The sequence below is a fragment of the Marmota monax genome, unplaced genomic scaffold, assembly GCF_021218885.2.
Source record: "Marmota monax isolate L192 unplaced genomic scaffold, Marmota_monax_Labrador192_F-V1.1 WCK01_AAM20220418_F8-fsc00028, whole genome shotgun sequence".
Lineage (NCBI taxonomy): Eukaryota > Metazoa > Chordata > Mammalia > Rodentia > Sciuridae > Marmota > Marmota monax.
Genome location: NW_026694779.1, coordinates 16,085,038 through 16,108,763, shown reverse-complemented (window position 1 = coordinate 16,108,763; position 23,726 = coordinate 16,085,038). Strand labels below are relative to the sequence as shown.

At 49.6% G+C, this 23,726-nt stretch overlaps 1 protein-coding gene across 1 annotated transcript in view; it reads left to right on the top strand.

Moving 5' to 3' along the window:
* Positions 1-23,726, top strand: part of Mitf (melanocyte inducing transcription factor) — a 247,749-nt gene that overhangs the window by 146,112 nt on the left and 77,911 nt on the right. The window contains exons 3-6 of the mRNA XM_046425473.2: positions 12,745-12,972; positions 13,952-14,035; positions 15,899-15,994; positions 22,006-22,123. Of these exons, the coding sequence (XP_046281429.1) occupies positions 12,745-12,972; positions 13,952-14,035; positions 15,899-15,994; positions 22,006-22,123 (526 nt within the window). The remainder of the gene's footprint in view (positions 1-12,744; positions 12,973-13,951; positions 14,036-15,898; positions 15,995-22,005; positions 22,124-23,726) is intronic.

The window sequence follows — 23,726 nt, the reverse complement described above, 5'->3', positions numbered from 1 at the left end:
GTATCCTCTGCACGGGTTTAGAAGATGTTTCTTTTGCAGCTAAGACACCCGCCCCTGATTGACTAGTGAAGGGCCTGGACAGCCCCAGGCACAGGAAGGTACCGTGATTCAGGCCTCAGTCATGAGCAGGTGGCAGCAGGCTTGCACATGCCACCGTCACCGCAGTTCACAGATGGACCGTGTTTACTAAGTATGCTGTCCTTCAGGGTTTCCTTCCATGGAAAAAGAAGATAGAGACAGAGGCCACACCTGTCATCCCAGCTTCCCCGGAGACTGAAGTGGAAGGATCCCAAGTTCAAGGCCAGCATCAGCAATTTAGGGAAACCTTTCAAAAAGCGCTTGGGCTGTCGCTCAGTGGTAGAACTCTTTCTGTCCTATACAAGGCTGTGGCTTCCTTCTGCAGTACCAAAAAAAAAAAAAGAAAAAGAAAAAAGAAAAGCTTGCGTAGTGTTTTGGTTTTGTTCTGGCACTGGGCACAAACCCAGATGACTCCTCCACTGAGCCACACCCCCAGCCCTTCCTATTTTTTATTTTGAGAGAGGGTCTTACTAGGTTGCCGAGGCTGGCTTTGAACTTGTGATGGTCCTTCTCAGCCTCCCGAGTCCCTGGGATGATAGGCGTGTGCCACCATGCCTGGTCCTGCGTACGGTTTTAGGGGTTGGCGGTTCCCTGAAGCCCAGTTCAAGCATCAGCGACTGAGCCACACTTGCAAGAGAGAGAGAGGTTGAGGGGAGCTTGTGTGGTGCTCCTAGCTGCCCACGCCCCAGGCTCCGAGAGTCCTGTTTCTGCCATGGCTCCTACATTCTCCTTCCCTGTCTATGTCTGAATTAGCTGAAAAGCTAAAGAGAAAGTGATGCCTGAGAGAGGGTGAAGACGGCCCTGCCCGCCCTCCTCCTCGCCTCTCCTTCCTGGCGGCCTTATGCTCTTGAGCGGGGTGAGCTCAATGAACTGATCTCCTTGATTGTGAAAGCCGGACTTTAAGGGAATAATAGAGAATGCCATTTCCTTACTGACCATTGGCTGTGTGGTATGTACTTTTCTTTTGTTCTGTCTCTCACATTCACCAACAGCTGTCAGGAAGTTAGTATCCACGACCAATGGAAGTCTGAGGTCCGAAACATTTTAGCAACTCGCCCAGGATTTGAACTCAGGTCCAGCTGAGGTGCCATCGAGGTATTTGACAACCCTGAGCTCTCTGCCCCGTTTCTCTTTGTGTGGGCCCTGTCCTCAGCTTGGGGGACCCTTGCGGGTACATAGGAGGTATTTTACAGCTGTGTGCATCTTTGTAACTTCCTCATGGGGGAGGGAGGGAGGCATGCCCAAGTGTTGCATAGGAATCCTTTAATGTCTGCCGTTCTTCGATGAGATCTGACACAGGCAGGAAGCCGGGGACAGCACCCAGCAGCTTGGATCCTTTTCCCACCAGGCACCACCATGTTGATCACATCTGGCCACAGGGCCCCTGTCCTCTCTTGCCTCCCAACCCTAGCACCCCCTGAGTGACGGTTTGCAGTGTTTGTCAGATGTCATCACTTCCCTGTTGCAAACTTTCCAAAGCCTCCTATGGGGGGCAGAGAGGTTCCTCCCGGGGCTGTGGGGACCACAGCATCCAGCCCTGACAGCCTCCCAGGACACGCAGGGTCTGGTGCGGCTCCGGCGTGCCAGCTTTGTGGCTGCTGATCTCGCTCTTTCTCCTGCAGCTGCCAGGCTGCTTCCCGCCTGAGCGCTCCGGGGCGTCACCAGGGCTGGCTGCTCATCCCTTCCCGGGCATTGAGATTCAGCCTCTTTTGGGGTCACTTGGTGCTTGTTTTTGCTTCCCAACTTAAAGGCGACTCTTCCGAGGTTGGGGCTTTGCCTCCCCTCTGCTCATCATTGCTGGCTGCCAGTGCTTGGTGGGTGCTGTTGGCATGGGTGCTGGTGGCATGGGTGCCCGTCAGGAGGTGGGCCTGCCCTAGGCCCTGGCGCAGTGCTGGCAGCCAGGTGGAGCCGTCGCCCGGCTGCTGCTGTTGGTGGGCCGGAATAGCGTCATTGCATAATGCATAAAGCAGGCCCGAGGGACTGCCCAGACTCCACGGGTGCTCAGAGACCCCTCGGACCCCTCGGTCTCATGACATGCGCCCTGGAGTCTGCTAACAGGAGGCAGCTGCTTCTCCCCAGTTCTCGGTTCTGTGGACTTGACCTTCATACCAGCAGCGCTCGGCGCTCCTCTCTGGCGGGGCCTTTCTGACTGACCTTTTGCTTAGGCCCCAGGCAGTGCGTCCATCTCTGACAAACCCCACCAGGGCCAGTGCCTTTAGAGCGTGAGTCCCTGTGAACGCAGGGAGCGGCCTAATGATCCCTAATACCCGATAAACTGGGAACAATGGGTGCATTTGAGGAGGAAGGCTAAGACAAAAAGACGTCTGGACTCAGGCCCTCCTAGGGGGGACGTGGAAAAGTTCTAGCACGTGGGATGCTGCTCCGTAACTCCCCGGGGGGCGGGGACCCTGGCCAGCCTCACAAAGGGCCATTATGAGGCCCCACTGAGCCGGGAGTCACAGCCCTTTACGAAACCAGAAAAATGTGTCAAATATTATACAAACACGGACTGTCTGGGCTCCAGTGTGAGACCAGGAATTTCATAACCAACAGGGCCCTCCTAATCTGATCAAATACTTCCAGAATAAAGTGACACAAGGCAGATTTCACCATTGTGTAACAACTTCTCGGTTTTATTTGTTGCTGGCCAAATGCTCAATGGAGTGATTCATCTGTTTTCTATTCTCCTAGACCCATAGGCATTTATTTTTGTGGGATGTATAGTTTACCATAAAATTAGTGCCTTCCCTTTATGGAAAATGTAGAAGAAATAAGTAAGACACTAGCCCCTTGGTTTCATCGTGCAGGGAGAGTCTCCTCTAAGGCTGTGCTGAGTGACTCTCCGTGAGCTGGGTTTGGCTTGTCTGTGGCCTCGGTGTGTGCCAGCTACATGGTAGACCCTCTTCAGAGAGCAGGTGTGGGGTGTCCCGGGCTGCAGGGTCCCCTGTGAATTGAGAGCATTCCTGCTCCTTAAATACTTCATAAAGCCTAGACACCAGTGGCTGTGTGGTGGCCACCTGTATGCACCTGTCGCTGCATGCACCTGTTCTCATCAGGAGGCACGGCTACCCCGGGGGCATCTGGCAACAACTGGAGCAATTTTTGGTGGTCTCCACTGGAGTTAGGGGTGCAGGGGCTGCTGGCCTCTAACAGGGAGGACAAAGCACTACCAAACATCCCCCAGAGCACAAATCGGCCTCCAGCACAAAGAATTACCTAGTTCCCTTGGTGTCAAGGCTGAGAAGCCCAAACTCTGTGAATGTCTCATATCTGAATCTATTGTCTGTTCTTACACATTTATTTCCAATTTCTTAATATTAAAAAATTAACAAGTGACTTCTCTTTTAAAGAACCAACCAGATAGTAAACATTTTAGTCTTTTGGGGACACGTGGTACATTACTTAACTCTGCTCTTGTAAGAGTTTGGAATTAGTCGTAGACTATGCATACATGAGTGGACATGGTTGTGTGCCAATGAAGTTTTATTGACAAAAGCAGACGGTGTGCCCTTGGATGCTAGTATCCCCACACCTGTTACAGACGTTGCTCTGACGGGCACCCTTGTTTCTTCTCCCCTGTAGCCGATGATCTCCCCAGGAAAGTTCTAGAACAGGGAAGTAGCTGGATGGGTGTATATTTGGGATTTAAAGGTTCATATCATTTTATATCATTTTATGTGTTAAAGTTCTACTGATTTCTCAAATGAGAGTGTTCATTTCCAGTGGCTTTCTAAGCATACTGATGCCACTGCCATTCGGTCAGGTTTAGAGCCACCTCTAGCAGTGTGGGGGTGAAAGGGTCAGGCGGGTTTGCAAATCCAGGGTCCCCCGTGGGTGGCGGGTTGGTGAGTGAAGCCAGCCAGTGTTGGTGGGCACGAGGAGAGTGGTGGGCTTGAGGGGGATGGAGAGCAAGGGCCATATCCAAAGGGAGCAGCTTCTCAGGTGCCACCTGGCCCACCAGGGTGACAGTCAGTGTTACTACTTACTCTTGTGTTTGCAGAAAACCCAGAGACCCAAGTTTGTGTCAGAAGGCTCCCAATTTCTAATTGTTGGTGACAAATCCATAGAGCTCTAAATACCGGGTAGGTGGGTAATCCCACCTGTGGTCTGTGTCCCTGCACTACCAGCTGGGGGCCTGCCCTCTAGCTGTGACATGCTGGACGGGGGTCAGGGGAGGGGAGGGGGTCTGCAGGAGAGATGAAGGCAGACCCCCAGGCCTGTGGTCATGTGTTTCACGCCCTCGGGGCCCTGTGGCTTCTTGTCTCCTAGATGAGGACTGGCCAGCTGAGGGCTGACCCTGGCAGGAAGGAAGCTTTCCCTCTTGGAGTAAGTGGCTGGCTGTGGCTCAGCTGCCTGGCCTGGGGACCAGCTCCTCCTGCGCTTTCTGAAGCAGCCGAGGTGAGCAAGGGACTGTCACCCCTCATTTCCTGGAGGCTGCTGCAGTCCCAGCCAGCAGCTCCCATAGGTACCTGCATGGTCTGGCCCTGGGCCTCAGCTCCTGGCCTCTGTGCCCTTCAGCCTCGCTGTCCTCATTTTTTCCTTGATTCACTGAAGATTTGCCGAGTGTCCAGTAAGCACTCCATGTGGTGGGTTTGGATCCGCAGGGCTGTGATTGTGGGTAGATAACATCAAGCTCTGGGCTTCAAGATACTCTGTAGGAGGGGAGCCAGGGAGTCCTCTAGCAAAGGAGGCTGAGGAGGAATGAGGAGGAGGTCAGCAAGGCCCAGGGAGCACGTGGAAGGACCCCAAGCAGAGAATGTGGATTCTCCTGCTGTTCCAGGCACTCCCTCAGACCCTGGGCTTCTGGCCTTGGCCAGGCGGCTCTCATCCTTCCCCTTGTCCCCGCCCCGCCCACCAGCATCAGATCTGTGCTCACAAGTCACCTTCTCTCTGAGCCCTTCAGGAACATCCTGTGGAAGATGCTCTCCCTGCCTGGCATCTGGATGGTGTGCAAGGGATAGTGGTTGAACGAAAGGAGATTATGTGACTAACGTACTAGAGCCTGTTGCTTAGGGCTGGTGGCTTCCTGGGCCTGCAGGATCACATTCCTTGGGAGCCTGTTTGAAGTGCAGGACCCATGGCTCCATCCCAGACTTACGGAGCCATGCTCTGCAGTAACACGGTCCCCCAGTGATTGATCTGCACATAAGACTTGCACCCATTCCTGTATTTAATTCTCTGTTTCTGGCAAGAGGGTGATAGTGAAGATGCTCTCAATGCTGCAGCTCCAAATAAGAATCTAAAACGGTCAAAATCGGATCTCTTCAAGAGCTGTTTCTGTAGTCAATCAGAGGTCGTCACCATACATTAGAAGCCAAAACAGAACTGCACAGAGACCTTCAAGAATATCTTGCATGGCTACCCAAGTGACTTTCTTAGCTGAATTTTGATTAACCTAAGCTAGGGATGCATATAAAATTCTTCATGTCTGGCATATGGCAGAGAGTTTAGAATGAATGGATACTGATCCTGTTTTCTATATTTAAAAAGCAATCTTCCTATTTACTAAGAAGGAATTCCTGTTTTTTTAAAATAGTTTTTTAGATGTTGATGGATCTTTGTTTCATTTATTTATTTTATGTGGTGCTGAGAATCAAACCCAGTGCCCTGCTCATGCTAGGAAGCACTCTACCGCTGAGCCACCACCTCAGCCCTCAGGAATTCCGGTTTTACTAATAAATTGCAATCTTCCTGCTTGTTATTATTAAGGCTGTTCATAATAACTGAAAGGATCCTCAGAGTGCAGGATGCTAAATTCATGGTTTTCTCTTCAAACAAGTGGTGACTAAGTTAACCGGGTCTTGTTTCTTCTCCCCTGTAGAAATTTGCTCCTGAAAGTGATGTTTTTATTCCAGAATGATTACTACACCACAGAGAGGTAGCTACCACTGTCAGATCTGTCCTGCTTCTATCTGGCTGATATAAAACTTGTTCTTTTTGTTCTCATGATTTTTGGTTCAGTCTGAGAGAGAAGAAATAACCTGTTTTTTTTCCTCTTTTATTTTAATTTTTAAATTTTTTTTTAAAATTTATATGTGACAGTGGAATGCCTTACACTTCTTATTACACATATAGAGCACAATTTTTTATACCTCTGGTTTTATACAAAGTTTATTCACACCAATTCATGTCTTTATACATGTTCTTTGGATAATAATGTCCATCACATTCCACCATCATTGCTAACCCCCTGCCCCCGCCCTTTCCCATAACCTGTGTTTTTGAGTTTCCTTAAGATAATACCTTTTATTCTACGTCCATTAAATATTGCTTATCCTGCAGCCAAAGCCTTCCTACCTTGTAGCTTATAATAAGCACCCTGTTACAGGTCATTAGCTTGGATAAGAGACTTGCTAGGACTTTTTGGTAGGGCTGGTCTAGTTGATTCTATTATAACATCAGATTTGTAGAAAAGCAGATTTATTTTCCTTTCATCTGTACACAGTTACAACTCTTTTTTTAAAAAAATGTTTATTCTAAAATTTAATTTAAAATGTTAAAAGTTATAGGTGGACACAATGTATTTATTTTATTTTTATGTGGTGCTGAGGATCAAACCCAGTGCCTGGTAGGCGAGCGCTCTACCTCTGAGCCACAACCACAGCCCCACAGTTACAACTCCTGTCTCTGATTTCAGAAGGCCACAAAGTGATGAGGTAGGAAGGGCTATCTGAGTGTCTGCAGGCCAGGGCTGAGAGGCCATCCATGTGGGTGCCGTGTGCACGTTGGGACATGAGCCCGTCTCTTGGTTCACACGGGTCTGTCTTTCCCTCTGTGCCCACATAAAGCCCGGGATCAAAATTGATCCCCAGTGAAGTGTGTCTGTCATCTTCCACCCTGGCCAGGGTCGTGATGACCTGGCTCTGGGTTCTCACCAGCACGTCTGCTTCTTGTCTTTAAGATGGGGATGATGTAACACACCCTGTCTTCTTATGTGGAGGACCTCCAGTTTAGACAACATTTGGAAATACGACTATAAGATTATGTGTAGGTACTCTACTTCTCCTTATAAAATCACCCCGTTCCTTCCTGCAAACCTTGATAAAGCTTCTATGTAACAGGAAAGCTCAATTCTAGTTTGGTTAAACTTTCCTTAGGGAGCGAGGGTCAGCGTTTCCTATAAGAACCCTGAGAGTAGCTAGTTCAGGCTTTGGGGGTCAACATGGGTTCCCAGGGTACATGCCCCCTTTCCTCATTTTGGGGTACTGTTCAGCTGTGTGCTGAGGCGCACGTGTGACTGTGTGTCGACAAAGCTTTTCAACATTGATACTTCAATTTCATGTCATTTTCATGCATCATGAAATGTCAGTCTTCTTTTGATTTTTTTCAACTATTTGAAAACGTAAAATCCCTCTTCTAGGGGCTAGGGGTTGTGGCTCAGAGGTAGAGCACTCGTCTAGCATGCACAGGCACTGGGTTCCTTCCTCAGCACCACATACATGTAAAATAAAGATATTGTGTCCAACTAAAACCAAAAAATGAATATTAAAAAAACAGATTCCCTCTTCTGTTGATAGGCCATACAGAAACAGAGAGCTGGTGGGGCGCCTCAGTCCTGTGTATGCTTCCTCTCTATGGACTCTTTATTTTCCCTTGTCGTTGGCACCCACCTTGGCTGCTTCTCCCTTCCGTCAGGATTCATGTCTGCGTCACCCTCGTTCTTGGTTGAGGGTTCCTTCACACAGATCATACAGAAGTGAGAGTCCGTGTCCTAGAACTCACATTCTGGGCCTGTGCCACCTGTGGTTGGTAATGTCACCATTGCGGGATGGAAGGGGGCCTTGGTCCTCATCAGACTGCCACCCTGCAAGGCTTGCCCCAGTCACTTAACAAAGCCAGGTTTGGGCGGAGCTCAGTTGGCAAAGCACTTGCGCAGAGCTCTGGGTTCTAGTTTTCTGTTTCACCATTTTTTTTCAAGGGTTATGATCACATAATTGACTTATTGTAAATTGATATTTAAAAACATTTTAGAAAGAAGGTGGTGGGGTCATGGTAGTGAATAGCCATTGAGTAATCCCTTTAATGTCACTTGAAGAACAAATTTTCTCCCTCCACATGAGGGATCTCAACACTCTGTTGACTTGTTGGGAAACAGTGAAATCCATCATAAACTGAAGGGCTGTGGGAATCTCCATTCAGTTTTATTCGAATTCTGGGTAACAGTGGATGAGCAGAAGGGCAGTCGACCTGCTGGAAGGTCTTCTGCCCCGGCAAGTCCTGTTCCCGCAGGATGGTGGCATTTATAGCGGAGTCTTACCTGGACAGGGATGTACTCCAGGATCTCTTTAGAATGAAACTGATGGAGAATGGCCTGTCAGCCTCACTCAGGAAATGGCAGAGCTACAGGGAGGTGGTCAGGAGGCGATCCAGTCCAGTTCTTCCATTATCAGTTCAAGATCTGAAAGAAGGAAGGAAACGGCAGAGAGATAGGGCCATAGTAAGAAGCAGAGTTCCAAAGCCTTTGGATTTTTCACGCTGCCACTCAGATTGCAAGCAGAATTCATAAGGAACATGACTGGTGTCCCTAAATGGGGTGTTGGGATAGTGTCCTAGTTTTGCTTTGCAGTCTGTGCTTCAGAGATGAGCTGTACTGAATGGTGGTCAGCCATTGCTATCTGAAGTCCTTAACACGGGTGTTTGGTTTAAAGGTCAAAAATGTGGGTATTATCAGGAAATCATAAAGATGTTTCTGTCCTCTGTTATACTATGTGCATGTTCTCATTTGCGTGACTGGTTGACTATTTCAAAATCGATGAGAGCAAAGTTACTAAGAAGCTGTCAATTCAATGGCTGAGCGGGTTTACCCCTGGGATGGATTACAGAGCTGTGTGTTAGTGCTGGGAGGTGCCAGGGCCCCCCAGGATCTTCCTCCAGCGTGCTCTGGAGTCATGCCTGGTGTGGCCAGGGCAGACGGTGCCACCATGCTGACCGTGTTCTGGATCAGGGTTCTCATAGTGTGACTGGAGAGCTTGGGGTGTCTAGGACCCTAGCAAGGCTCTGTCCGTCAAAACTTCTGTCGGAATGAACCAACCGTCCTCCTGTTTCCCTCCCATCCCACGGCAGGCTGGGGAACTCTCAAAGGCTGCATGACAGGCCGCGACGATGTCACTCTGACACCAAGGGGCACGTGGCGGGTATGACCCTCCGTTTCTGGAGGTCTCCACTTTAATTCCCAGAAGGGTAAGTGTCGAGAGGCACAACCCACATGGACACGGTCCCTCGGAAGGCCTTAAAGTGTCCTAAGATAAAGCCCTGGTGGAGTGCTGTGGTGGGTACTGCCTGTGCCTCCTTGGATGGTGCAGACACACCTGTGCGGGCTCTGTTATGGCTCCCTGAGAACACAGGAGGACACGAGAGCCGGGAGGAGTTAAGGACTGGCCGCAGGTCACTGGAGTAACAGGTGGAAACTCAGAATCGGAACTCAGGCCTCACATTCTTAGCCACCTGTCCCCTGAGGTATCAGGGACTTGGTCTCTCAAAGCAGCAGCACCAGGCGATACCTAGACTTGCACAGGACTTCCCAGAAGGGGAGATGGTAGGCCTTCGCCAAGGACTGTCCGTCAGGCCCTGTGCCCTTGGACTGTGGGAAACAGAGCCTGTTCTCAGGGTTCGTGGGCAGAGCCCAGCCCCGGACGTGTTTGATTGGTGTCATGCCACGGGCAGAATAAGACAAACAGCTGTCCGTTACTTAAATCCAGAGCATTTTACTTACTAAAAGAAGCTGGTGTTGCCAGCTGCCCTTGAACCGCTGGGAGCCCTGGGGTGGTCCGTCACAGAGCAAGTGGGCCGCAGTGTGGCCCCTCTGAGCCTTCTCAAGATGCGCCCTCTTCTCGTCACTGTCCCTGCTGCCCCAGTCCCTCCTCACAGCTACCACCTTGTGCCTGCGCATCCTGCTGGGAGGCCGGCTGCCTTCACCTGAAGGCTTGGACACTCAGGAGGCCGAGGGCAAGAGGATGAGGGAACCCGCTGGGCCACCGAGACCTGCACGTGTGGGACCTCCGTGACAGGGCCCGGCCAGGAGCAGGTGGCCTTGTTCCTGAGTGAAGCAGAAACTCGGGTTCATTAAGGACTAAGGGCCTGTGGGTGAACTGGCGTCTATTTTTAAACATGCAGCCCTTTCTTCTCCAAGTGTCAGTGAGCAGAGCACGCTGCGCCCGCCACCGCCGCCGCCTCTGTTTATTTTTGTAGTGTCTGTTGTCCTCCTCATTATCGTGTCTGGACCCTTTATGGAGCTCCAAATGTCTCCGAGACCTCTGTGCGGCGAGGTCAGGCACTGGAGAGAGTCCGAGGTGGTCATCTCCAAGGATGTCACGATGCTGAGTATTTGGACAAAATTGATAAATGTAACATTTTTATGCTTAAAATACTATCTTCCCATTTCAACAGTGTTCATTAGGCATTCATCATGATTTTGAAAAATATGTGTGTGTTCCCTCTTGTTTTGGTCCTGGGGACTGAACCCAGGGGTGCTTAACCACTGAGCCACCTCCCCAGCCCCTTTTTATTTTTTAGTTTGAGACAAGGTCTCGCTAAGTTGCTAAGGCTAGCCTCAAACTTGTGATCCTCCAGCCTCAGCCTCCTGAGCTGCTGGAATTACAGGCGAGCCCCCCCCCCCCCAGCTCTGCTCTTTTCTTTTTTTTGCCTCACCTCCTTTTATGAAGGAAATGCTGTCTTTTTTCATATGGGCTTGTGTTCAGCGTGTTCTGTGATTTGCAGTGCCGAGCACGTAGTAGTGCGTAATGATCCAAAGAATAGACACGTAAATGCATCAATTATGTATATCCGTAACCTGTTGTTCTCTAGCTCTGAGAATAATACTAGAAAATCTGTAGCAAACATGCCCATGCTTCCTAACTTGAGGGCTCCATTGGGAAGACCTTTCTTTTTTCCTACATGAAGAAGCATGTAGTGCTATGTGTCTCGAATCTGGCTCAGGGCAGCCCCCTCTTCCTGATGGGGGGGTCGTCAGCAAGCCCCGTGTCCACCCAGCTAAGAGCTCCCAGCACAGAGACCAGGGCGCAGGATGAGGCTGCTGAGGTCAAAAATGCAGCAGGCCCTCCTCTCTGAAAGAGGTTTTCTTGTACTCGGAAGTGGCAGTGTTATGTGGCCATTGAAAGGTCTCATGTGTAGAAGTAGCTTTTGGGCAACCGACTGCCCCAAAGGGGGCGCCCAGCTCCTAACCTATTGCTGAAAGAGAAATGCCATTGTCTATTAATACCACCGGAACGAAAGATGAATCGTGAATTGGCCTTGATCTGCCACTGAGCTGGACTTTGATAGCTCATCCCTTAAAAAGGTTCTTTTATATCTAAGAAAAAAAAGCGTGACGTCAAGCCAGGGGGAAAATTGATATCAATATTTAAGACCAAACTCATAAGGCTTAAAAAAAAAAGCCCCTTGTGAGGATGGTTTTTACATGCATAGCTAATTAGCTTAGGTTGTTATAAGCAGGGCTGGGAGATAGGCTTCGGGCGGCGTCTCGGCCGCTGGTCATGGTGCTTGCCTAGGCCAGCCAGTCTTGGGGTTGGAGTCCCAGAAAGTGGAGGGAGAATAATTTGCCGTTTCTCGCTGAATTGGGGCCACCTAGAACGCTGTTATGCTGGAAATGCTAGAATATAATCACTATCAGGTGAGCATTCTTCCTGTTCTTCTTTGGTTTCTGACATGCCGGTTGGCTGATTCACCTTTTTAATGTGGCTGTAGTAAGCACACGGTGCTCAGTCAGGGCAAATCTACTCTTTTTAGGATGTTTATGGTCTGATGCAATGAGAAGTAATTCAGGAGAGTTTTGAACAGGGTCAATGGTGGGGTTTATTTCCCCAGCATGTGGCTGTGTGATCTCCATCTCCTGTTCATACTGTACCTCTTACAATTAAATTGTGTCTATCAGGGAAAGAAAGAGTCACTTTAAATTGAATGTCATTGATTTTTTTTTTAAAAAAAAGCAGTTATAATTCTGCAATAATGTTTCTAAGGATAAAAAGTATCTGGGTGACTTAGTCATGACTTTAAAAACTCATACATGTAAGTGTTTAAGTGTATAAGTTTTAAGTGTGTTTTTTTTTTTAAACCTGTTTAGCGTGGAGTTGTGTTTTTAATTTAATTCCTTTGTAATTAAAATATTAATCATTCAAATTAAAGGAGGAGGAGTTAATCCTCGACCAGCTGATTTAAACATTGAAATGTTTACGTTCTACAGGCTTTTCACAGTGACTTTTTAAGGAGTTTTGGATGGATTATTTTGTGTGTATGTGCGTGTGTTTCAACAGAGAGCTGTTCCCTTTGCCAAGGAAAGTGTGATACACTGAATATGCATATGTGAGACTGTGACTTTGATCTTACTAAATGTTTTCAGGTGCCTTGGAGACACGTTAGCCTTACTGATAGTTGCAAACTTTTAATGAGTAGACAGAGAAGAAGGGCACAAGGTTTGACAGAGATGGGTAGTTAATTAGCAGGGAAATAAAACAGAGTCTTACCCCCGAATCCTACGTGTTGGACTTTAGACTTCAATAATATTGAAATCCCTTAGCGCGGTGCCTGGTACCCAGGGGCGCTTCCTAGTTTGCTCTGGGTGGCCGGTGGGTCTGCTGGGCGCCTGGAGGACAGCCGTCCGCCGCTTGGGAATAACGTGCTGTCTTCTTTTCCCTCCCCGGCTGTGCTCAGGTGCAGACCCACCTCGAAAACCCCACCAAGTACCACATACAGCAAGCGCAGCGGCAGCAGGTCAAGCAGTACCTTTCCACCACTTTAGCAAACAAACATGCCAACCAAGTCCTGAGCTTGCCATGTCCAAACCAGCCAGGCGACCGCGTTATGCCACCGGTGCCGGGGAGCAGCGCGCCCAACAGCCCCATGGCCCTGCTCACGCTTAACTCCAACTGTGACAAAGAGGTAATGCATCCTCCTCTCTGCTCCTCCTCCTCCTCCTCCTCCTCCTCCTCCTCCCACTCAGTACCTGTCTGTTGCCTCCTCCTCCCGCCCTGACCATGGGCTCGCTCGCTCGTCCACCCAGCCTCAGCCACCAGGGCCTGTCCGGACCCTCCAGCTTCCTGTCCCCCATCTCTGGGTTTCGGGGTTCACTGCCCCTGACAGCGGCCTCCCCAGCAGGGCTCTGCCTCCCTCGCCCCATGCCCTCTTTCCGTCCCTGCCCTCCAGCTCAGGGGGTGGCGAAGATGCAGAGGGGTGACGGAGAGGTGGAAGAGGAAGAGCAGAAATAGAAAAGGTGTGGGACAGGCGGTGGGGCCGGGCCGCTCGCTGTGAGTGTCTGGAATATTATTTTTATTTCTCCCTGAGTGGAAAAAAAAAAAGATAAAAGAAACAAGCAGCGTTGGCGTGCCAGATTTGAAAAATACGGCCCATGAGTTTCTGACAGACAAACCACGGGTGGATGGCTGCCTGCGTCGGGTTTCATGATAAAATTGCCTGTTGCACCCGCTTTGGTAAAGGCTGGATTGGAGATGAGACTCAGACAGACCTGCGAGCTAACGGTCGCATCAAAATGGGAGCACAGAAATCCCCGAGAGGAGAGGTGTGGTTTAATGCCTATTCTTCTTTCCAAATTCTGAGATGATGAGCCTCGTTTTTATTGGAACTTTTTCCTGGACTCTGAAATGCTCAAGTTCAGAAGTGACTTTAATCACGAGAGGGATCATGTCCTTTCCCTGTGCCCAAACCGACCATTTCTCTGTCCAGATCTGTCATCTAGCAAGATGACTGGCCCGAGGTCCCCTTCACCCCTCTGTCTCCGGGTGGATCTACCTTGTCTGAGAGCTTCCTTCATCCTGTTGTTCTGCTGTCAGCCTCGCTTACACGTCCCCACAGAGTCACCTGCAAATCCAAACCAAGGGCTCTTCTGGCTTGTGTTTTGCAGGGGTTTTATAAGTTTGAAGAGCAAAACAGGGTGGAGAGCGAGTGCCCCAGCATGAACGCACACCCACGGGCTTCGTGCATGCAGGTAGGAACCGATTACCACCTTCCTCCACTGATTTTCTTTCTTTCTTTTTTTTAAGTAGAGAAAGCTATGAACAGGGCCACTTTCTTCACAGTAGCTCACCATTAAATAATTACTAGCTATATATATCCAATGTATGTTTCCCCAACGTTGCTTTGGTTCGTTAGAAAGTGCTTAGGTGTGAGTTTTAATAAGACATAAACGCTCTTTATTTGTGTACCATCATCATTGTGTGTTACACAGATTGGTAGGGAAGCAGGGTAGCAAGATGTGTCACTTATATCAGCGTATAAGTGGAGTCTCCCAGAACACACGCTCTGAGACATGATGAATTTAATAATACCTAATGGCTGTTTTCCCAAATAACGAAAAGTTCCACTACAGCATCCTGTTTAATGAATAAATTATGTGACATCTATTTACGTGTTTATGCGTGTGCATACAGAGATGCCACAGAGAAAGTAATCAACAAAAAGAATTCTTATGTTTTGCTTTTCAATTTTCTGTATTAGAATATGGAACATTTTTGTGATCCGTACTTTTCTGGATTTCCCACTATCTACTTGTATGATTTTTGTCAGGAGAGGAAAAAATATATGAAAATAAACAAGCACATTAAGCACACTAATGTTATTTTCATTAAAACCAATGATGGATTCAGTTAGAAATCATCCATTAAAAACAAACAAAACTAGTGCCACCCAGAGATGGGATGTAACAGCTTGCTAGCAGTTTTGCAAAGTTGGCTTCCCATTATGCTTCTGAGGGATCACTTTGTAATTCTCACATTCAAATGTCCACTCCTTTCCTGACAGTGAATTCCTTCTACGGTTTATCCTGAGGTCTCCCCAGAAACCAACAGGACTGGGAGCATCATTAGCCCCCATTTCAGGGATTGGCGTATGGCACCTCTTGGGCACTGGAGACTCCACCTTAAGCTGAGAAGTGGGACAAGCAGGACTCTGTCCCAAGCCCATGACGTGGGAGCTCAGCTTTTTAACAGGAGGCCGAAGGACCCAGGGCAGCATCCCTGTGCCTTCTGAGGTCCCCTTGAAGAAGCTCTGTGCAGACGTGGGCACACCCACGGCACCTGGCTCGCCCACGTGGGCCATTTACAGAGAGGTGTCTGCAGGCTTCTCTTGTAACTGCCGCAGTGCACGTGTCATTGCTGTTGTTTACCATCCTACCTGATGCTTGGGTGCCTCAGGGATAAGATTAATGTAGAGGGAGTACGTCGTCCCGGGGGCTCCTGGGGGACAGTGCTCACTGGCTGCCCTGCAAGAAGCTGGTTACTCTACACACCACTGCTGATCCGGGCAGGGCCAGCCAGGGTCCTGAGAGCCACAGTGTCTACACGGCCTCCGGAACCAGGGGCTGAATTCCCTTCTGCCTTTTCCTCCTCCAGCAGGGTATGGGAAGGAAAACCAGGAAGTGGCAGCTGTTATTCAAGAAGAGGCTTCCTGCCATCTTTCCTGCTCAGGACAGGCAGTTCAGCATAGTGGGGAAAGCCAGGGGCAGATTGTGGCTCCAGCCTGCTTCAGGGTGTGCTTCTGGGCAGGCACTTCTCCATCTCACCCGGATGGTTACTGCAGTAACAGCACCGACCCCGATAGGGTTGTGTCCGGGTAAAAGATGTAGCCCATGCAAATCCCTAGGTCAGCCCTGGGCACCTGGGACCCCTCAGATGCTGGCCACAGATGCTTAGCGTCCTTGATGTTAGTGGTCTTGTGTTTCCATCTTACTGGGGAGAGGATGGTCACTCTTAAGATCTAACTAAAAAGCATTATCGCTTTAGGTGGGACAGGTCCCTTTTGGGGAGTGTTGCACAGTTTTTGCTCATTTCTCTCCTGTGGCTTTTTCCTACAGATGGATGATGTCATCGATGACATCATTAGCCTGGAATCAAGTTATAATGAGGAAATCCTGGGCTTGATGGACCCCGCCTTGCAGATGGCAAACACGGTATTGATGGTCTTGTTTTTTTGTTTGTTTGTTTGTTTTAGAAAATCTTGAGATATTTCCATTATTCTCTCCCTTTGTCCTGAACTCTTATAGTTTTGGGTTGCATACTTAACCGATTCATTGAGAAATTAAAAATAATAACAACAAACAAAAAGATGGAGAATTATCTTAGTTCACAAATAAGTGACCTTGACACTGGAAATGAAGGGTCTTTCATGAGTTTCTCGGGCTCCCGGGATAAAGCTCTGTGTTCCCTGGAGTCCAAGTGGGCTTCCTGGGAAGGCAGCCTTGTAATTCCCCCGATGGCCCGTGCCCCGCTTGGTGCTCCTCCCTGTGGTTCACAGTGACCTGAAGAGTCGATCCAGCTTCCAAAGGGGGCTCCTTCCTGTTCCCAGGTGGTGGGGGGCGTGAGGTCACCCTGCTCAGCAGCACGTCTTCCTCCAACCTCAGTGCAGCAGCCGTGGTCACGGGGCCCTGTGTGTTGCTTGTAGCCCTCGTGCGTGGGACAGCTTTTCTCCACAACTCGGAGCCCGGTCCGTGTGTTCTTTTCCTTCCTCCTTGTGCCTGTGCCATTTATTGCTGTCCTCCCAAAGTCTCCCTGCACATCCTACTTAGTCCTCGCAACAACTGAGTCACCTTGAGGTGGCCTCTGTCCTTGGCATTAGATTATTGCCAGGTTGGACAGTCTCGCAGGAGAGCCCGTGGCCAGAGCTGGGTGTGCTGGGGGGCCGTACAGTCCTCCTCCATTTCCCAGTAGAGGACTGCCAGGCGGGCCTCTGCTGCAGGGAGGGAGCAAGGGAGCTTTTGAATGGGTTTGGGATTTCAAACTTGCCAGACCAAAGACTCTGGAGATCTCTTTCCCAGCAGCGTGAATATACTTAACACTGCTGAGCTGTGCACCTTGAAATAGCAAAGAGGGTGAATTTCATGTTGTGTGTTAACTTTGCCGCAATGAAATGAAGACAAAAACCAAACCTTCCAGTAGTGAACTGCCCCAGCCAGGGCAGAAGAGGGCCTTTCCTGATGCACACCAGGTCCTCAGCAAGCGGAGTTATATATTCAGCATTTCCTATTTCATCTCAGTCCAGTTCTTTAATTCATTTGCTTGAACTCACATGGGGCTGGGGAGGACTCCCCTTGGAACCTCAAACCTGCTTCTAGCAGGTTTGTGTTTGTCTGTTTCCCACCGTGGAAGCTCACCTCCTGATTTTGGTAGAACCCGATGCCAGGCCATTTTGACACATGTTCCTGTGCCACCTTCCCAACCCTCTTGGAACCTCTGGAGCATCCCTGAGATGCCACTGCATGTGGCAGCAGCTGGGATCCGAGGGTGGGCGTGAGCAGAGTGCCCCGGAGAGCTAGCACTTGGGAACTCACGAATGTGCCATGGCACGTGGGTGTGCTCACGTCCCCACGGCCACAGTGGGCCTGTGGTCCCAGAGCTTGGCCGTGGGAGGGGTCTTTCTACCAGTGGTCCTCACTGGCCACCTGGCCGCACTCAAGAGGCCTGTAGAATTGACCTAGTTTCAGAAATTCTTGCTTTTTTGTTTTTGTTTTTGTTTTGTTTTGTTTTTTGCAATGGTGAGGACCTTGGGAGACAAATGATCCAACCCCCTGCTGGGCCCATGAGCCTCCCCCTGCGTGTCCTCACACCGGGCTTCTCAAGAGGCCTCTGGCGGAGGATCAGCACAGCGGTTGGGCTGTGGAGAAGTGGACCAACCTGGGTTCGGAACCAAAGTCTGCTGTCACTTGACTTCTTGACATCCTTGTTCCCTGCCTGTAAAATAGGGCTCTAAATTATACCTGCCTCACACAGTCATCTCGCTTGATAACGCACAGTGTTTATCACTGGAAGCATAAGTCATACTCAGTGAGATCCCCGGGATATTGATTGTGATTTATTTGTTGATTGACCTGGGTTCAGGGAGCACTCCTAAGTACCAAGCTCTGTTCTAAGAGCACCATCACCGAGTAATCAAAGTGTCCCTCACAGCGGGGGTCTGCCGTCCTGCTGGGTCCTGGCTTGCATGAATTCTTCCATGCGACGACCCTTCTGGAGATAGTTGTAGCGACCCCCCACACACACGTGCTCCCCCTGTAGAATGGGTGCCCACGTGTCCTGGGTCAAGGCCCCCGGGCATCGGGTGCTGCTCTCCCCGACCTAACTGCTCCTGGATGCTTTCTGAACCTGCTCTCCCTTGAGTGAACCTGCAGGGGTGGGTGCTATAGATGCAAAGGTGAGGGGTGCCCGGTTACCATGGGGCTTGCACCTGGAGGGGGAGACCAGACCGTCGCCCCTCAGTGGAGAGGATAACAACGGATCAGGGCCATTTCCAGGTAGGCAGGATGCTCTGGAACCAGGTGCATCCGTTCCCAGGTAGGAGAGCAGTTCCCCGCAGCCACCGCAGAGGCTCCAACTTCATCCAGCATCCACTTCTGTGCATTTCCACACCAGAAAAGGCAAAGTGCCGCCCTTCCAAGTCTTACTACAAATCATCGAGGCACTTTGCTATCAGGGGAAGGACGGTAAAATGCAGGGTTTGGGCACACAGGCTTGGAAGCAGGGCTATGCATGCGTGCTCTCGAGTGGTTGTACCCCCTGCCTCAGTGTGTCACCTGTAACACGGGGATAAGGATTGCATCTGCCACAGCTAATCAAAGTGAGAACTATGACTTCATCCACAGAAAGCAGTCCCGGCCCACTGCCCCCACTAGGAGTCAGCTACTCCCGCCCTCCAATTCTTCACAGACGTGAGGGATAGTCATCTAAATTAAATGACCGAGCTGCTTCCACCCTCCCCATTTTCATTTCTTTCCCACAGAAAGTTTAAATTCAGTGTTCTTCATGGTAGGCGCTTTTCCCTTTTATTTGATTTTTTGAAATGCTTTATTTCAAGTTAACTACTTAACAAAAGAAAAGTGGAAGGAACCCAGAGAGGAAACTATCCTAAGGGAATTGACGTCCAGCAATAACTATTCTGAGAGCACAAGGGCCTTTTGTCCCTTCACAAAGAAGAAAAGTCCCTGTTTGCTTGGGCTAACAGTGTGCAATTGATACTCGGGGAAGGGGACCGTCCAGGGAGAAGAAATAATAATGGCTCACAATCATCATTTTCTTGGGAAAATATTCATTTTGGTGGAGCAGAACATTGAAGAACTCAATTCAGACCACGATGGGGGCAAAAAACACAGGCAGGGTGACCTTCTTCCCTCTTTCCCAGTGGGACCTTAGCTGTCCTCTGTGCACCAGCTCAGGGAGGAACTCTTATCCACTGAGTCAGTGCTCCAGAAAAACCATTGAAGATCAAAACAACCTTGTCTACAGAAGACGTCCCTTCCTCTCAGTTCCAAAGGTGTCTTTTTTGATGTTATTTTTATGTTAACTGAGTTTATGGGGGAATTTTTGTTACCAAGAAGGGAGGCACAGAATTTTTGTTTTTGTTTTTTTGTTTTGCAAAACCCAGGATAAAACCCAGAATGAGTTCTTAAATATGCTGAATAGTTCTCTTTTTTTAGTGGGGGGAGGTACCAGGGATTGAACTCAAGGGCACTTGACCATGGAGCTACATCCCAGCCCTGTTTTGTATTTTATTTAGAGACAGGGTCTCACTCGCTTTTGCTGAGGCTGACTTTGAACTGTGATCCTCCTGCCTCAGGCTCCTGAGCCACTAGGATCGCAGGCGTGCACCACCGTGCCTTGCAATATGCTGAATAGTTCTTAAACCTTCTTAAGTGTACATATGTCTGTGTACTATAGACATATAAAATATGATGAGAAAATGTGTTCCCCTTCGGGAGAGGTTTGGAATCAGATGACTTGGGTGCCTCTTTTCCAGGCCAGCTATCCATATCACTTGCCTGTTATTTTCCCTAACAAATCATCCTAATGACAGGATTGCCTGTTTTTCATCCGATTTGCATATGAAAATGTAATACCTACCATTTGCATTTCCCGAGACAGGGGCATGGTGTTTTCCCTTTAGCTCATTGCTTGGAATCTTCAGGTGACGTTCTTGATTTGTTAACGTGCAGTTTCCCCCGAATCTGAAACTCCAGCAAGACAGGAAAGAGGCGTGAGACTTGGGAGCCATTACTGGGTGCTATGATCCCAGCAAGTCCCAGCTCTCTGGCCATTTTCAGGGCTCTGTTGGGATGTGGGAAGGCCTTTCGCTTGGTGTTAAGTAGGACAAGAAGGAGCCTGCATGCTCTGGGCAAGGTGACCCTGAGAAGGTGACCTATTTCAAACAGTGCCAATTAGGGGAGTGACAGCTAATAATGAAAGCCACTTTTTATCAGTGACTCCTCCTTAGTTGGAAGGCCCTACAATGGGGGTCAAGGACATTTTAAATCAGCTCAGTGTGTGTGTGTTTGCATGTGTGTGGGTGAGGGGGTAGTTTTATGCAGTTATATAGTAAATGTCACCTCAACAGGGACACAGTGGTGCTGGGTCTTGCTGATCTTCCTGTCCTGTCTATCACCCTGGTCCTGATAGCCTGTGTCAACTTACCCTGCCACAAAGGCTCTTACTTGGTGCACACCCCCGTGTCTAGCCAGGGGCTCGATCCATGGACTGATTTAAATCCATGGATTGATTTAGAAACCATCCTAGGAATAGATGCAGGTGGCTCTCAAGGAGGAAAGCACAAAAGGTTCCATTTTTATCTCCTGATGGTCATTGAAAGGGCGAATAGTACTGCAGATTGAGCACCCCTAACTTGAAAGTCCAGAAACCAAAATGCTCCAAAATCTGAAACTTTGTTCAGTGCAAACACGAAGCCACAGTGGAGAGTCCCCGAGTGCACCTCACGGGGTACACCACAGGCAAAAGTCAGGTGCACCGAGCTATTCTGTAAATGTGTCCACAGGCAGTGTGTGTAAGGCGTGAATGAAACAGAGGTGAATTTAGTGTTTGGACGCGGGTGTGATCTCACATGCAGATGTGCCAAGGACCCAAACACTTCACATCTCAGCATTTCTGATGGGGGTTGGTCACCCTGGGTGTTGGGCACAGCCTTTATTAGACACCTCTTGGCCACTAAATGATCCCATCAAATGCAAATGTTTTCTGAAGTTACTTCCCTCGCACGTGGAGTCCAATCCAGCTGCGATCCGGGGTGGGGGGGGGGCTGTGTGACCTGGAATCCGCAGGGTCTGCCTGGAAGGGTGTCCTTCCTCGCTCTTCCTGCACGGTTGGTGTCACAGCTGCACTTAAGCCACTGGGAGAGGCAAGGTCTCGGACCCCTTGGGACAAAAAAGGGCGAATAAAACCATCGTGTCCAACCAGTGACCAGGAAATGCACATCCCTGCAAAGGAAGTCAGCGCCAGGAAAAATGAATTCTCCACCTTGACAGCAGTTCAGAGCTAGAGGGAAAACCCAAGGACTCTTGAACTAGCCTGGGAACACACATGCTCCTTTCATGCTTTTTTGAAATATTTTTTTTTGTCTTTTATTAAAGTCTGTGGCTCCCTCTGGTGGATTTCTGAAAAATTTCAGTTTCAAGGAAATTTCTTTAGCAATAAGGAAATCATTTTCCAAAAAAAAAGAACATTGGATAGAAAGAAGTCAGAAAATTGACTTTGACCAAGAGCTCTGTGAGGGGCAAGGCTGTCCCCAGAGCCCGACTTCAGAGCTGTAGGAACCGTTCCCTCTGCACCTGCATGTGGCCTGCTGTGCCAGAGAATCTGTGTGCCACCTCCCCAGTGTCTTCAGGCTCCAAATAAAGCCACCAGAGAGGCAGCTCACCTTCTGTGGTGTGAAACTGCCCCTTCGTCTTCCTCTTTGTAACTAATACCTGTGAGGGAAGAAAAATACTTATGTCGTATTTCCTGTTTGAAAGAAAATGTTTTGCCTTTTTCCCCTCCCTCCCTCCCTCCCTCCCTCCCTCCCTCCCTCCTTCCTTCCCTCCTTCCATCATTTTCCTTAAGTAAAGCCTAAAACAGGACGTGAATTTTATCTGAAACACTTGGTCATTGCTCAAGGGTTTACGTGTGTCCTTGTTTCTCTGTCCAGTTACCCGTCTCTGGAAACTTGATCGACCTTTACGGCAGCCAAGGCCTGCCACCCCCCGGCCTCACCATCAGCAACTCCTGTCCTGCCAACCTCCCCAACATCAAACGGGAGCTCACAGGTACGCGTGCCCAGTGGGTGGGCATCTTATGGGGGCTTCTTGTTGCCCTCCTCGCCAGGCACGGGGACCAGTGCAGTAATGTCTAGACCACCGTGTGTGACCCATGAAGCTGTTTCTTGGGGTCTCTGAAGTCGTTAAAATGTGGTGTGATATTTTAAGATGGAGGATTCATACATGGCCCTCCCGGTTTCCAGGGGTTCCTGAGATACTGGGGATGGGGACACGGTTGTTGCCAGGCACTGGTCATGGTCTGCACGTGCGTGCCCCTTGGGTCAGGGGGGCAGGCAGCGCTTCCCCTGCAGACCTCTGTGCCCTACCTGGCAGTTACATCCCTTGCCAAGGCCCTGGTGGTGCTGAGTTTGGGAACCCTGCTCTGCATCTCCTTGACTCACCTGGAGCCCTCGGGTGGGCTGTGCCAACTGCGTATTTCTCACATCTTCAGATGCCACGTGGTCTTTTCTGCTGGATCACGTGAAAAAGGTTTATTACACGGTGGGGGGAGAGTAGATCATAAAATGGAGCCATTAGGTTGGTTGTCCTTGGGGCAGATGTGAAATTACCAGTTGCCACTTTCAGGGGAACCGAGGCAGGAGGTGCTTAGAGCTGGCCTTCTGCCCTGGTGAGGCTGGCCCTGCTCCGCCCGTTTCCACCCCACGTTCCCAGCCTACTGCCAGTGGGGTGATGAACGAAGAGTGGGGATGCGGACTTGGGGCAGAAAATCCCTATCCTGTGGGATCGTGTCTTTCAAAAAAAAGCATTTCAAAAAACTGGCTGAAGAAAGGTTTTAAAAAAAAATCACTAATTGGGGTTTCAATTGAAATAATTAATGAATAAAACTATCCAAAGCCCCAAACCCAGTAAGAACCCCAGCAGGAGGCAAGAGCAGAAAGAACAACAGAAGCCCTCGGGGCTCTTGAAGAGGGGCATGGAGTAAAAGCCACCCCCCATTCCTCCAGGCAGCGAAGGTCCAGCATGGGAGCTTGTTGACTCAGTTTTCATGTGACCAGGCCGGTTTCAGTGGCTAGGTCCACCCTCCCAGTCTAAAGAGTCAGCCTCTGCATTATATCTGCGCATGTGCACAGAGGCCCACAGGAGTCGGCACACAGGGACACATGGGGAGGCACCCCTGTGACATCATGGTGCACTGTGACAGACACCTGCAGTGTCACTCAGAAACAGCCTCCCGGACCTCTGTCATGCACACAGCGTTTTGTCAGCTGAGTTCCCCACGTGTTGGGACAGCACGGACCCCACACATGCGTTAATAACGAGGTAAACGTGTGGGTGCACCTCAAGGTCTTGCTGTCTCCAGGTAAAGGACAAACTGGTGATGAACTGTTTCACCCTTCCTCAGAGCAGACTGAGCTCTCTGAGGTCCCGATGGGTCAAACAGAGGGTTTGGTTTTGATGATTTGGGTGTGAGGCGAAAGGCCAGCTCCTAGCTCAGAGGCCTCGCCGGAGTGTGCAAGTAGAACTTCCTAAATGCGGTTGCCACCCGATGCCTCCTGGCCCCTTCCCTGTGTACATTTTAGAGACTCAAACTGGTGAATAGTTGCTCCCAAGAGTCAGTGAGCGATTCTGTTTTGGCACATTCTGACAGAAC